The following is a 15922-nucleotide window of genomic DNA, read 5'->3' as shown; positions in this document are numbered from 1 at the left end:
AGGTGCTTAGAGAAAATCTTGTTCATTGAGAGGTTGAAAGTGCAAAACCAGGGAAACTAGAGATAGTAGGAGAGGAAGCAATCAAGCATGCGTCTAGCCATCCCCTGAGATAGATGAGTGCAAGAATGATTCTGAAGAGCTGGGTGCAGTTTCCCAGTTTTCATATCTGAATGGGCAGGTAATGCTGTTATGTAAGGGTAACTGTGGACTCAAGAGGATGCTGAAATGCATGTACATGACTGCCCAAATTATCAGAAATAAAGGAAAGGAGTTTTTATCATTGATCAGTTCAACTTGGCCAAAAATTATTAGCATCAGCTAAATCTGGTTGTCAGAAAACGATGTACTTACAAGGATAGAATGTAATGAATATTGTATTTTCAGAGAAGATAGAAGAAATATGGAAGGAGGAGAGGTATTATTAATGATAGCTGAAGAACTTCAACTAACAAAAAAAAAAGTTAAGGAAGGTTGTCGATCTGATGGAAATGGTTTATTGAGATTGACTGGTGTGAGATAGAGGCTAATGGGACAAAATATGTTGTTGCTATAGGCCTGATGGTCCAGAAGAAAAAGATGTGGACAATCTCATCAGTAGATTAGCACAATGAGTATGGGCCATGCAATTATTATGGGAGACTCAACTATGGTGATATAGATTTGAAATAGGAAAGGGCACATGGTGAAATGGAATTTATACAGTTATTAAAGGATAATTAACCAACTCAGTATGTGATGGATGGAAGTAACCAAGAGTTTGAGAGTGTTGGATCCAGTAATAGCATCACAAGATCTAAATATAACTACAGTAGCAACTTGACCTCTAATCAGGGAAAGTGACATGGGAGATTGCTCAACATTTAGAAATTTCAGTCAAGAAAGTGTTTATATGGAACTACAAAGCTAGCGATTATGACAAACTTAGGAGGCAACTTGGAGTAGTGCTATGGCATAAGAAATTACATGGAATGAATGTCATTAATGCATGGGAAATGGTCAAGGATTGTTTGAGCCAGGCAGTGTAAGATTGCATATCCAGGGTCAGGAGGATAAACTGGGTAAGGATTATAAAGCATGAGCTGCAAAAAAAGAAAGCATTGTGGAAGGAATATAAACAACTAGGGGATCAGCATGCCCATGAGCAGTGTGAAGCACATGCAAGAAGGGTAATTAGTATGGTAAGAAAGGCTAAATCGGATTTCGAGAGAAAATTAGCTAAGCAGGCCAAAGTAAATCAAAGAGTTTAAAAGAGTTTTTTCATTACGTAGCAAGTAAGAAAGAATGATTATGGAAAAGATTTCTTTACCAGTGCTGCTGGTAGGAAAGTGACAGAAGCAGAAGAAATAGTTCAGTTACTAAGTGATCACTTTGCAAGGGTATATCATCCAGGTGGTGGCTTTCAGTTACCAAGGTGACAGAGACTGAAGTGAGCATTGAGGTACTCAGTATATAGAAAAATATCAATGTGAATACAGCAGTGGTCCTGGACAGTATGTCTGATCATGTGCTATGAGAATGGGCAAGTGAATTGGCAGTGCCTCTGATGAAGTGAACTTGTTTTATCTATGTCTCAGCTAAGTCTAAGTTTATACTAAGTGTCAACTCTGGTAATGTTCCAAGGAGTGGAAAGAGGGTAAGTTAGTTCCATTACATAAAGGTGGCTCCAGGACAGAAGCAGCAAATTATAGACCAATTAGTATCTCTGAAGTGGTGGTTAAAGTATTGGAAAAGTTGGTTAGAAGTAATATTCAGGATTGGGTGGATAGGAATATCATACTTTATAGGGGGTAGCATGGCTATGTAAAAGGTAGGTCCTGCCTCAGTAATTTATTCACCTTTTTTAATAAGGTCACAGCAGAATTGGAAATGGCTACCCCATGATACTGTTGGACTTTGCAAAGGCATTTGACAGAATACCATATGGAAAACTATTACATAAGTTGGAACAAATGGGAATGGATATGAGGCTGGTGGCATGGATAGGAGAGTGGCTGATAGACAGACCTTAGAGGGTGATGTATGGTGAAATGAAATCAAGGCAAATGAAGGTGACTAGCTGAGTGCCTCAGGACTCTGTACTAGGACCACTACTCTTTAATTTGTACATTAATGATATAGCAGAACATATAAGGGGAGAGATTAAATTGTTCACTGATGGTGCAAAACTAGCGAGGGCAATAGTTGACAAAGATATCTACTATCCCTTCCCCCCCTAGATAAGATATCTACATCACCCTATTGGGTGATGTAGATATCATACAGGATGATATAAATAAATTGGCAGTGTGGGCAGAGGACAATGGTTGCCAATTTATTATTGCAAAATGTAAGGTAATGCACTTTGGGATGAAAAGATTACACACTTCGTATGATATTGATGATACTGGTTTATAGGTAATCAATAAGGCTAGGGATCTGGAGGTGATGACAGATAGAGATTTGAAATTGAGGACATATTGCAAGAGTTGGCAAAAAAGCCCAGAAGATTACTTGGATGTTATAGAACAGATTGACAATAAAGATATGGAGGTTATTATCTCTCTTTGAATGATATAATCACGTAATCACAAGAAAGATATTTATTTAACCAAATATTTCGGTCTGGAAATAGCAGACCATCGTCGGTGGTATTACAAGAACAGTTTAAAAAATATACAAGCTAGAATACTAACAATAGATCGTTGAAATTAGAACATGCCGCGTGATGTTATATCACTAAGTATGAAACGAAATATTTTGAAGTAGAAACATGATTGAATTTGCTATTTAAAAAAAAAAAAAAAAAAAAAAAAAAAAAAAAAAAAAAAAAAAATTAATGAGTAATCTTGATTAGGCTTTCCCAGATTTTTGATATAGATATGCAGTCATTACGATTCAGGTTGGGATGATGGAGCAAGGCCTCCACGCTTTCCTTGAACAGACGTTCGAACCTATAACGCGACCTGAATCGTAATGACTGCATATCTATATCAAAAATCTGGGAAAGCCTAATCAAGATTACTCATTAATTTTTTTTTTTTTTTTTTTTTTTTTTTTTTTTTTTTTTTTTAAATAGCAAATTCAATCATGTTTCTACTTCAAAATATTTCGTTTCATACTTAGTGATATAACATCACGCGGCATGTTCTAATTTCAACGATCTATTGTTAGTATTCTAGCTTGTATATTTTTTAAACTGTTCTTGTAATACCACCGACGATGGTCTGCTATTTCCAGACCGAAATATTTGGTTAAATAAATATCTTTCTTGTGATTACGTGATTATATCATTCAGTCTTATGTCGCAAGTATCCTTAAAACAACATTATCTCTCTTTATAAGATTATGATTTGTCCACATGTTGAAGATTTGGTCATGTGCGTTTCTTGATGATTGAGAAGTGGTGGAGAGGATTCAGAGACAAGTCACCAAGCTGGTGACAGGTCTGTGGGATGTTCCCTATGAGGATAGATTGAGGGTGTGTTGAGTTGCAGAGTTCAGCTGACAGGTGGAGGAGAGAGGATATGAAAACTGTCCTCAATTTCAAAAAGGGATTCTATAAGATTGGCACAGAAGAAATTTTTCAATACATGGGAAGTAGTGGGAAAACAAGGGGTCACACATGGAAGTTGTCTAACACTGTGGCTAGTAAGGGTGTGCAAACTAAGTTATTTACTTGGAGAGTGGTGAATGAGTGGTATGGATTTCCAGAGGTGGTTGTGAGCACCCCCCAACACTGAATAGGTTTTAAGTATGATTGGATATTGCTTTAATGGATAGAGTGGATCTCCTGTGATGAGTCTTTTGACTAAATAATAATAATAGCATGCAGCACATAATATTAACTGTAGGTTTCTAAGAACCCAAGTTACTCGATTGTGAGCCTAACATGAAATTAGATTCATATCTTATCCCCCCCCCCATGTTATGTTTGATATTGTTCTTTTAAAGGAATACACTTGTTTAGTGTTGTTGAGAAATAAGAAAGTTGCTTATATATGAACAATTTTAAAACTCAATTTCCTTCTATTTTTGGAATTTCTGTTTAGAATAGAATTGCAGTGGGGGTTACATAGGTTGATCTCAGCAGCCTCAGAAAAAGTTAACTGCCTATAACTTAATTAATACGAGTAATAGTTCTTTATATGAGTTGCCCCAGTCGTGAAAATAGTTCAGGAGTAAACTTGTTTGCTTACACTTGAATAAAGGATTAAACCAAGTACAGTCATACCCTGACTTACGCGAATCCGGAGTTACACGGTTTCTTATGTGTACGTATTCCTGTCCTGCTTCACATCTCACCACTAGTCGTATCTTTCAGGTGCCAGCCGCATTTGCCAGTGTCGCGCATGCTGTGAACAAGCACCGACGTGTTTCGCGCGGTCTCCATTCATACACGATTTTTATAGTCCACAAACCTTGCGATTGTTTAATGTTATGCGGTTTCTTGATAAAAATTTTATCACATAAAAAATAATAATGTTATCCAAAAGAAGCAAGTCCGATTCTTCTACAGCTAGCAAGAAAAGAAAAACATTGACTTTGGAAAGAAAACTCAACATTATTAAGGATTTTGAAGGCAGAATGAAAATTTATGAGCTAGCAAAGAAGTTCAATCTACAGGAATCCACAGTAAGAACAATCATAAAAGAAAGGTTTACAGATTTTGGAGGACATAGATTCTAACTAGGAAAGAACTGTAGCCACAAGGCAAAAGGCAAGGAATAAAAAAAATCATTAGCTTGCTATGAAGAAATTTTGCATGACAAGAAAAAGACATTATGCCATCAGACGAATCTATTAGATTTTATGAAACCATCGGCATCGAAATAACTTTCTTTTTTTTATGTATGAAAAACTACAATTATGATTATATTAAAAAATTAAGTGTTTTTGTAAACCTTTGGTCCAAATTGTATGTTTGTATATATAAATTACATGCAAAATATCCCGAGCTATGCGAATTCAACTTATGCGCTTTTTGTTGGTCCCACCTACCGCATAACTTCGGGGATTTACTGTATATAATTTCTTTGGCATCTTTAATTTATAGTATAACCAAGTGGAAAAACTTCCAACAACTTTCTCTAATCCAGAGTATTTTAATATTGAGACTTCAGTAAAGGTCGAAACTGGTCTGGGTAGTGACCCTTCCCACAATGTATAGCATTATACATGTCTGCAAGGAGATGTGCTTTGTATTATGGTATACTAAGGCAAGTGATGTGAAGTCATTAGCTTCTATATAAGAGTTGCCCCCAGTCCTGAAAATACTTCAGACACACACTTGTTTGCTTACACTTGGATAAAGGATTAAACTAAGTATATAATTTCTTGGTATCTGTAATTTGTAGTATAACCAAGTGGAAAAACTTCCAATAATTGGCTATAGCCATTTTAAAAGCAGAACTGATTTATAGCTCAGGTTGAGAATTTTCCTATAACTTTGATTTATACATCAGAGTATTCATTTGACATATGCATTGTCAAAAGACAAATTATCAGATCAAGCCAGCCATATTTTCAAATTTTAGAACCAGTTCTCAGTTCTGAATGAGACACAAGCATAGGCATTATATGAACAATAGATAGACCTTGCTGATATTATTTAACAAAAAAAATATATATATCAGCCAATGCCTTTTATTTCCTATAGGAAGTAGGTGAGGTCATTTTATCTCTATCTAACTTTTGGAGACTAAGTGGGCAATTCTATCTCCACCAATTGTTAATCAAAGATAGCAGGCCCAAGACTATCACTAATTATAAGTGGCATTCGATGAAGAGGCAACTGACGTGTTGCCATCTCTGGGTCCCTAACATAAATAGTGTGGGTTCTATGGTCAATTTTCTTTATATTACGGGACAAAAAACCCAAGTTTCCAAGAGAAGAACCAACTTATCTGCCAGAGATTGACTAATTTTGGGAACCGGTTAAAGAAAGATTTAGATAGTATTACTTCCAGACCAAAGACTCATCAAGATAAAGTTCCTCTAGGTCAGTGATATTAGAGACTAGTACTTAAGTCTTTCTTTGGGTGGCCTAGTGCAGAGGATTCAAATGGCACTTCCACTGAGCTACACAAGCCTTTTTTATATATATATATATATATATATATATATATATTATTTATTTATTTATTTAATTTTATTTTTAAAAAACTGATTCAGAATAAGAATAGTTTCAAAACTGCTTGTCCCCTTTAAGTAAATGACCCTTCCATGTCATACTCCATTGCTCAAAAATATTTGCCTGAATATGCACGTTATAATTCCTGCCTTTTGCAAATAGTAGCAGTGACACTTAATGAAAAACTACATATTAATTAATAGTAGTAATAATAATGTTAATTATGTTTTATTTTTTTTTGTTTCTCCTACCCATTATTTGCAAACCTGTAGTGCATTTTGCACCATGGTGGGCTAAGGTTTTCTTCTATTTTTATTAATGTTTTGTATTAGTATTCTATTTATTTATTTATTATTATTCTTATTTTTTTTTTTTTTGTATGACCAGACGTTACTTTTTCAAGCCACTTGAGGGCCCCCAATAGTTGGGGTATTGGTCTCACATCAGACAGTGAAATTCATCTCATTTCATCTCTAAAAACAATCACAAACATGCCTACAGTGAGGTTCAAACCCCCAGCCTGTAGGTTTTAGAGTGGGTACCCAAATCACTTGCTCACATGTAATATAATAAGAGATGTGAAATGTTTAAATTGATTTAACACTTTTGTTACTTTTTTTTTTCAGACCATGATAGTGAATACAAAGATGATCAGGTTGATGTTTTCCAGTACTTCAATACTTCATGCTTTTGTGGATATACTGATGATGAAAAGGTTAGTCATGTTTTGTCCCCTCCCTCTATAGTATAATTCTTACTACATAGTGAACTCATATTTGCTCTGGAACAAAGATTACATTGTGTGCTGTCTGATATTAATAGTAATTATATATACGCTTACACATATATCAAGGGCTTGAAAAATTGTGCACTGGCACAGTAGTGAAGTAAATATCTGACCTATCAGGTATGTCTTTATGGAGTACCACATTTTCCTAACATATTTCAAAAGAGGAAAGTCACTAGTGGTGTGCTGCAGGGGTCAGTTTTGGGAACATTTTATTTATTGTATATTAATGATATTGGAATAGGTTTAACTGGTGATATACAACTATTTGCAGATGATGCAAAACTTGGGAGAGTGATGAGGAATCAAACAGATGTTGAGACTTGAATAGATTGCAACAGATGGAATTCAGAACCTTACACTTTGCAACAATTCATTGTTGCAAAGTGTAAGGTTCTGAAATTTTGTAGGCAATAATGGGATGCAAAGTATACACTTGGTAGGGAAATTTTAGAGGAAGTTGAGGAGTTTGTTTTTCCATTTCCAAGATTTCTCCAGGTGAATATCCTAGAATAAGAGACCTTGGAGTGGTGGTGGACAAGGATCTGAAGTTCAGAGTTCACATTGCACAAGTTATGAAGGTATCATATCTGATTATTGCAATGATCACCTTAACTTATAAAAAGGTTCTGGTTCCATTGTGTAAGGTGCTGATCAGGCCTCGTATGGGTTATTATGCACAGATTTGGTCCCCCCCCCCCCCCCCCCCGATTTTCACGGTGGTATACTGGAAAGGGTCCAGAGAAGACCGACTAAGATTGTAGCCGAATTCTGGGATGTGGGATATGAAGACAGATTGAGGGAATGCAGTTTGCAAAGCCTTGTGAATAAAAGAAAGAGAGAGAATATGATTGAAACATTTAAGTTTGTAAAGGATTGTTACCAGGTTAGTGTGGAAGAAATTTTTCGTAGAATAGGAGAAGAGCGTAAAACAAGAAGACATACCTTACCTAGAAGCTGTATAAGGAGGATGTGAGCATGGACATAAGGAGTAGGTTCTTTGCATGGAGAGTGGTTGATGAGTGAAATGTGTTGCCAACATTGTGGTGAATATAGATAAATTGAATGAGTTTAAAGCAAAGTTTTTTGGGCTTTGTGTGTAACAATGTTTACCTCTTGTGATGAGTCTTTTGACTCCATGGAAATCTGATGGTAATGATAATAATCACAGTTGTGTGTTCAATTTCTGATTTCTCTTCAATTTCCAGTTTATAAGCTTTTGCTAATGCTGTGGCTGTTTTTAACCTGCATAATTTTGTAAACTAAGCAGTTTGTTAGCTTTCGGGTGGGAGAGACCACCACTTTGCTTATCGAAAGCCTGAAGTGGCTTGAAAAAAAATTCAGTGTTTGGCTCTAGAGCAAGGTTTCTGAATTATGTAAGATAAATAAATAAAAGAGAAAAAAAAATTGACCCATTCATTGTACTAACGGACTGTAGTTGTTAACACACACACTACTGATATACAATGGTACCTTGACATACGAACTTTTTTCATATCCCATTTTGACCTCTAGATACAAACCGTGATGCTTTTCTTTTCAAATGAACTAAAGCCTGTTTTACATTATACTTTTTTTAAACTTTTTATGCACGTTTAGCTGAGCATGCGCTGAACCGTCTCTAGTGTAATGATTGTTGTTACTACGTCGTATTTATCTGAAATACGACGAATGCTGCACGTATTTACTTTTTTGTGTATCATTTCAGTATGTGTAAACAAACAATACACTTTGTGGTGATTTTTTTAGGTTTGTATTTATTATGTGTGCTGTATGTATTTCCTTTTATAAGTGACATATTTTATTGTAGCTTCACGTTTATTTTCTGAATAATCTACCAGATAAGCGTCATTTCACTGATCAGCGTATTATTTTCAACATGGGGCCAAAGAAAACTAAGAAAGAAGAGAAGAAGAAAATCACAATAGAAATTAAGAAAGAGATTGTGAAAAAATATGAGAAAGGAGTCAGGCAAAGTGATCTGTGCAGGCAGTATGACTTCTCCAAATCCACCATAGCTACAATTGTCAAGAAAGCAGATTTTTATAAGGAACTGGATGTGGCCAAAGTAGTATCTATCATGTCATCTTGAAGAAATAAAGTTATGGAAGAAATGGAAACTTTACTACTCGTCCGGATTAATGACTTGCAACTGAAAGGAGATTGTGTATCTCAAAACATGATCTGTTTACAAGCTCAAACTATTTACAAAGATCTTTTGCAGAACTTGCCATCCACTACCAGTAGCAAAGACATTGGTGAAGAGTTTAAAGCTAGCAAAGAATAGTTTGAGAAATGCAAGAACAGAACCGGTATCCATAGTGTTGTTAGACATGAAGAAGGTACTAGTGCTGACAAAGAAGCTGCTGAAAGGTTCATGAAGGAATTTCAGAAACTGATGGAGTCAGAAGGTTACAGACCAGAACAAGTTTTCAACTGCAATGAAACAGCTTTTCTGGAAGAAAATGCCTAAGAGAACATTCATCACTAAGGATGAAATGGTATTGCCAGGACACAAGCAAATGAAAGACAGACCAACTTTGCTTCTTTTGTGCCAATGCCAGTGGTGACCTGAAGATAAAATCTCTGTTGGTTTACCACTCTGAAAATCCTAGAGTTTAAAAAGCAGAAAGTTAACAGGCACAAACTCAGCATTATGTGGAGAGGTAACAGCAGAGCCTGGGTAACCAGACAATTCTTCTGACCTGAAAGTGAGTGGATAATAGAGGTCTTTGCTCCCACAGTGAAACAGTATCTACAAGAAAAGGGTCTGCCTGAGAAAATTCTTCTTATAATGGACAATGCTCCAGCACATCCACCACAATTGGATGAAGAGTTTAATTTCATCAAAATTAAGTTCTTGCCTCCTAATACCACCACTCCTACAACCAATGGATCAATATGTTTTTCCAACTTCAAAAAGCTTTATACCAAAGCTCTTTCCCAAAGATGTTTCGAGGTTATCGCCCAACACAGCGATTCTGGAAGAATCACTTCAATATTCTTCATTGTTTGCATCTTATTAGTCAGGCATGGGAAGATGTTTCTGTGAGAACTCTAAAATCAGCCTAGAAAAAGTTATGACCTGACTGTGTCTGATGAACTGCATTCATTGGAAGGACCTGAAAGTGAAATTGACATCGTAGACACAGTTGTCTCCCTCGGCAAGACCATGCATTTGGAAATTGATGAAGCAGATGTAGAGGATCACAACATTGAGTTGACCACTGAAGAACTACAAGAGTTAAAAAGAGAGCAGGAAAAAGAAAGACATGAGGAGGAAAAGCAAATGTCTTCAGAGGACGAAGACGACAGCAACAAAAAAGGGAGCAATTCCAATAAGTGACATGAAAAAAAAAAGGGTGTTAAGGAAACAACAGATTCAGTCAGCATTGGATAGGTTTTTTAAACCTCCCTCACCTAAGAGACAAAAAGAAGCAACTGATGACAACAAATCAAAAACTCTTGAACCACAAAACCAGCCACAAAAAAATTGATTTTTTTTTTACAATTTAATGGAAGATGATTTTCATACTAATCATGTAAAACCAAAGATTTCATAAATAAAAATTAATATGTGATGGTATACAAAATGCATATTTATAGTGTAAAAAATGCTCCTTCTCACTCCTCTATTTCTTTGCATTTTCTTCGTTTAGTTGAGAATAGTTTTTTATTTTTTTAATTTTTTTTTTAATTTTTGAATCTGGGAATGGATTAATTGATTTCCCATAAGATATAATGGAAAATTGCATACTTTTCGAGATACGAACCACAGTCAGGAACGAATTAAGTTCGTAAGTTGAGGTACCACTGTATTAGTGTGTTATCTATGAGACACAGGGAAAAAAAATCACCCCTGACGCATGACCATTTATTTACTCATTAATGATAATGATCATTTTCAGTGTTCAGTATGTCTTCAATTGCTTTTTTACAAAAACATCAAACAATTTTTTTTGTCATTGTAAACAAATGTTGAAGATAAGAAAACTCAGTGAGTTTTCTGATTGGAAAATGGTTCCAAAACATTGGCATCAGTGATGTATAATGTAGTGGTAACTGAAAAGACATTTGAAAATATTTAGGTTACGTTTTAGAATCAATATAAAATATATCAATATATATTTTGAAAATAAAGAAATAAATAGTGATAATTCTTTCCTAACTTTCTGGCCATATGCGCATTCCATTATTGGGTTCAAAATAAACTATCACTATCTTCGCAACATATAAATTAAAGATTCCAAGAAATTATACTCTTGGTTTAATCTTTTATGCAAATGTAAGCAAAAACAGTTTGCACATTAAGTAACTTCATGAGCTACTTGTATAAAGTGGCTAATCACTTTACATCAATTACATTATATGGCAAGGCCACTACCCAGACTGGTTTCGACATTTATTGAGGTTTCATCAGTGGGATCTCAATATCTCTGCATATAACTCAGTTGTGCACTTTGTTTGCTTACTTGGATAAAGGATTAAACCAAGAATATAATTTTTTGGCATCTTTAAGTTATAGTCTAACCAAGTAGAATAACTTTCAACATCTATCTATAGAATATTTTAATAATAAGGTGATACATCTTTCACTATTTGTATATGGGAAATATATAACTTCTGCATTACTTCAACCTTGGTATCTCTTCTGGGTCTGGCTCCCACTGATGCCATTTAATAATTCATCTTTGGACTTGCTTGTTTCCTGTGGAAGTAGAGAGGTTCTGCTCAGTGGTAAGTTTTTGCCTGTCAGTGAGTGGAGCCACTGCTGAGTTTCCTGTCCTGGCGTGACAAGTTTAGTAATTATCCTTTAGGATCACTCAGTGAGATTTAGAGTGATCTTGTAGATCACTCAGAGTTTTTGGAGAGGTATCATCTGCACTTTAACTCTTTCCAAGAAATGTTTTCTATTATTATGTGTTTTGGTGTTACAAAATGATTAAACATGATTTTTGTTTTTTCTCTGTTTATTTTTAGGCCAACTTTTCTGCTTTCATGATATAGGTCTTCTATCATTATATTAAGGTCTTCTGGAGTGTTTGCAAAAATTATGATATCATCTGCATATCCTAGGCATGTTAAGTTTCTGTTATTAATTTTTATACCAAGGTTTGTCCAGTTTATATTATTAAATTTTTCTTGAAGGACCGCTGTAAAGATTTTGGGCAATAGAGAGTCTTCCTGTCGGACACCTTTTTTCAATTGATATTTTGCTACTCGTGTGAAGTCGGATTGTTGCTGTTGCAGTGTGGTATAATTCCTAGAGGAGGTCCATATATTCTCCAGGAACTCCCTGATTCTGGAGTTCTTTGATTATTGCATTAGTTTTGATGGAATCAAATGCTTTTTAATCAATAAAGGCTAAACAAAGAAGCATTTGTTATTCTTCTGCTTTTTCTATTATTTGTTTTACTGCATGAATATGATCAATTGTGTTAAAGCCTTTACAGAATCCTGCTTTTCATTATGGGATACTAAAGCAACTGATGTGAAGTGAAGTAGCTCGGTTAGGAAGTTACTTCACATGCAAACTTTGCTTATACTTGAATAAAGGATTAAACCAAACATATAATTTCTTGGCAGCTGTAATTTATAGCCTAAACAAGGGGAAAATCAGCTTATATGTTTTAGGTTACCATGTTGCATTTAGTTCGCTAATCTGTGATATGCTTGCACTTTCTCTCTCTCTCTGTTTCTGTACATAATGTGATGCATGCATATCCTTTCCTCTTATTAGTCATCGTGCATTGGACATACTTAACTTATTGTGCTCTTGAGGACATGCTGGTTATTATAAATCCTTGTTTTATTGATTGAAAAATCAATAAAACAACTGGTTTAGTTTTTCACTAATCTCTCTCTCTTATTCCATATAAATTTATTCAGTTGACTTCCTACAAGCTTTGACAATTCTGCTATTTCCAAATTTCATTTGCCATCTTCTAAAAATTGTTTTACCTGTTCTGTAGGTTCTCCATTCAGGAAAGTTGATGTTTTCAGCGTTTCTGCCTATTTTCATTATCTTTGACTTTGATTTTCATACCAAATTTATTACAGTCTAAACACCCCTTGGGGATACATATCAGGAAACTGATGATGATTTATTACAGCAGTTATTCAATTCAGTCAAGAAATTCTGCAGACTTGTCCTGGATTTATTTAGGACTATAACATCATCAGAATACAGTCAACAGCTGAGATTCTTTCATAATGTGATCCATATAGAAGATTAATAAAAGTGAAGATAATGTGTACTCCTGTCTCACACCTGATTTAACATCAAGCATCTTCCGGTAACTCCTTCAATTGTAATTGCTGATTTACAACTTAAATAAAATCTAAGAATTGCTTGATATAATGTCCCATTTACACCATATAACCAGAGTATTTTGAACAGATTTCCTCTTGGCACCTTGTCATATTCCTTTTCCAGATTTACAAAACTTAAATACAGATCCTTGTTATATTCTCATGTTTTCTCAACTATTTATCTTAAAGTGAAAATCTGATCTGAAAATCTCTGTTTGGCATGAACCCAGCTTGTTCTTCTCCAAGCTTCTCCTCCACAATTTTTCTTAGCTGTTTCTCAAGAATACTTGCATAAATCTTACTGGGAACACTTAGTAAGGAAATACCTCTGTAATTCTCACATTCAGTTTTAGTTTCCTTTTTGCAGATGGGTACTATGAGTGCTTCTCCAATCATCTGGAATTCTACCCTCTGACCAGACTTTTTCTTTTTCATATGATATTTCACATCCAAGATAACTGAAAGTATTTATCTTTTCTATTAATATCATTATTAATAGCTATTTTACTTTTAACTGGAGTATGTCCACAAAATGCCATTGTTTTAGTTTTATCTATAGATATTTTCATTCATAGCTGTTCTTCATTAATGTTTAAATTATATATTGCTCTTTGTAAATTATCTTCTTTATTTAATATTATTTACTTAATCATCTTCACATAGTAATATATTTATTTTATTATTCTGAGAAATTTCTATACTTGGGTTGTAAAGTGTTCCATTGTATTAGTGTTTCATTAATCTAAATATTAAAAGCATTGGAGAAAAGGGACATCCTTGTCTTACATTTTAGTTTATAGATTGTTTTTCAGAGATTTTTATTTTTATTTCATTATCTTTGGTATATTCAATTTTGCATGTAGTAAAATATTAGGTATATTTATTCTCTGTTATACGAGGATTGTTTGAAAAGTTTGGTAAATTTCCAATAGATGGCGACTCAGTTTGTTCATTCATACCAGTGTTGGCACGTATCATCTTTTTCATGACCCCTGGCAAAGTTTTAGGCCATGTACGACACATAGTTCTCATTTGGCAAACATTTAAAATGACCGTGTTCGCATTTTTCATAAAAATGGAGAAAAACGAGTTTCATGCAGTGATAAAACACTTTTCTTTGAAGAAGTGGAAACCTGCACAGATCAAAGCCGAGTTAGATTCAGTTAATGGGGACTCTGCACCAGCATTAAAGACTATTTATTTTTGGATAAATTAGTTTAAACATGATTGTAAGTCCATTGAAGATGAAGCACGCTCCAGATGCCTGACTAAAGTCACTATGAAGAAAATGATTGACAAAATCCATGGTATCGTTATGGAAGCCTGCCAAGTGAAAGTGCATGAGATTGTTGTAGGCATTTCAACTAAATGGGTGTATAATATCCTGCACAAAAAATTGCATATGAAAAAGCTGTGTGTGTGATGGGTTTCGTTTAGCGCTTTGTCTTCTAGGCCAGCATCCCGAGAGTTAATTGGGATATTACTGTACTTGTATTTCATGCTATTAGTATTTTTCCACTTGTATCTATTTTATTTAAACATTTTAATTATCTCTGAAATTTTTTCCCCAACAAATTTATAAGTTTGTAGTTTATTCAGTCTTTTCTTGCTAATTTATCATTTTTTATTTTATTTAGGTTGTCCTTTAATTCTTTCATTGTTATTCATTTAGATGATATAATAATATCATCATCAATATCATTTTAGTAATCTAAGAACAAGCTGTATTACAGTATACTAAAGTGTAAGCTACAGCATAACTGTTCTCTTACACCTTTGCATTAACTCTAGCCTGATCTTTTGTGAGGGAAAATGGTTAACAGAGCATTCACTATCACCAGTAACTTAGTCAGTGAAGCTATTCTTATTTTTTGTCTTCTCTTTCTCTCTCTCTCTCTCTCTGTGAATTACACATCTTTATGTTAGAACATAGTGTTAGTAATGACTGTTCTTGTATTAATCCCTGAAGATGCCAGTTTAACTTTGGCAATTATAAGAAGTAGTAATTAAATTTTTTTTAGTTATTATGTACTCTGTGTTGCCAGTTTCCTGAAACAACATAATGCAGGGGCAACTCGTGCATAGACACTGTGGAACTGCAGCACCCCCAATTTTTCTCTATATAAATATATTTATTAATTTATTTATATTTGCTTGTAATATTTAATTTTATCAGCAATCCTATACACTTATTTTGTAAAAAAAAAAAAAAAAAAAAAAAAAAAAAAAAAAAAAAAAAAGTAAAAATCCATCTTGTTGCACTTAGTAGGGCAAAGGATGCTAGCAGCACTGTGTTTTCCACAGTGTCATAATGCTATGCATGCAAGTATATGCATGTCATAGTGAGATGCGAGCTGTTAGCGTAATGTGGCACTCTCCGTCGCTCAATTTCACTGTTGTTTATATGCAGTTTGCGCCAGTAGTAGAGTGTTCGTAGTGCTTATCGTTTACTCCATCCCTTTAAATATTTGGCCATTACAATTAAAGACATAACATTTGTTATAGTAATTTTTAAGTAATTTTGAATTATACTAAACTGTATAATTTTATCGATAATAAACAATATTTTTTCATGAAACAAAACAAGAAGAATATATTTTATTTTTAAGTAATTTTGAATTTACCAAACTGTATAATTTTATCAATAATAAACAATGTTTTTTCATGTTTAATTTTTTTAATTTTAATTTTTACCATAATTTTGATATTTTATC

The 15922-nt window shown here is 34.2% G+C and overlaps 1 protein-coding gene across 2 annotated transcripts in view; it reads left to right on the top strand.

Moving 5' to 3' along the window:
* Positions 1–15922, top strand: part of LOC150108623 (dnaJ homolog subfamily C member 21) — a 308358-nt gene that overhangs the window by 101904 nt on the left and 190532 nt on the right. For both annotated transcript variants that reach the window (XM_090416082.1, XM_090416083.1), the window contains one exon: positions 6736–6824. In XM_090416082.1, coding sequence (XP_090272208.1) covers positions 6736–6824 — 89 coding nt within the window. The remainder of the gene's footprint in view (positions 1–6735; positions 6825–15922) is intronic.

This window comes from Typopeltis vanoorti, chromosome 3 (assembly GCF_054136105.1).
Source record: "Typopeltis vanoorti isolate ZY-2024b chromosome 3, IOZ_Tvanoo_1.0, whole genome shotgun sequence".
Taxonomy (NCBI): domain Eukaryota; kingdom Metazoa; phylum Arthropoda; class Arachnida; order Uropygi; family Thelyphonidae; genus Typopeltis; species Typopeltis vanoorti.
This window is presented reverse-complemented; position numbering and strand designations above follow the sequence as displayed.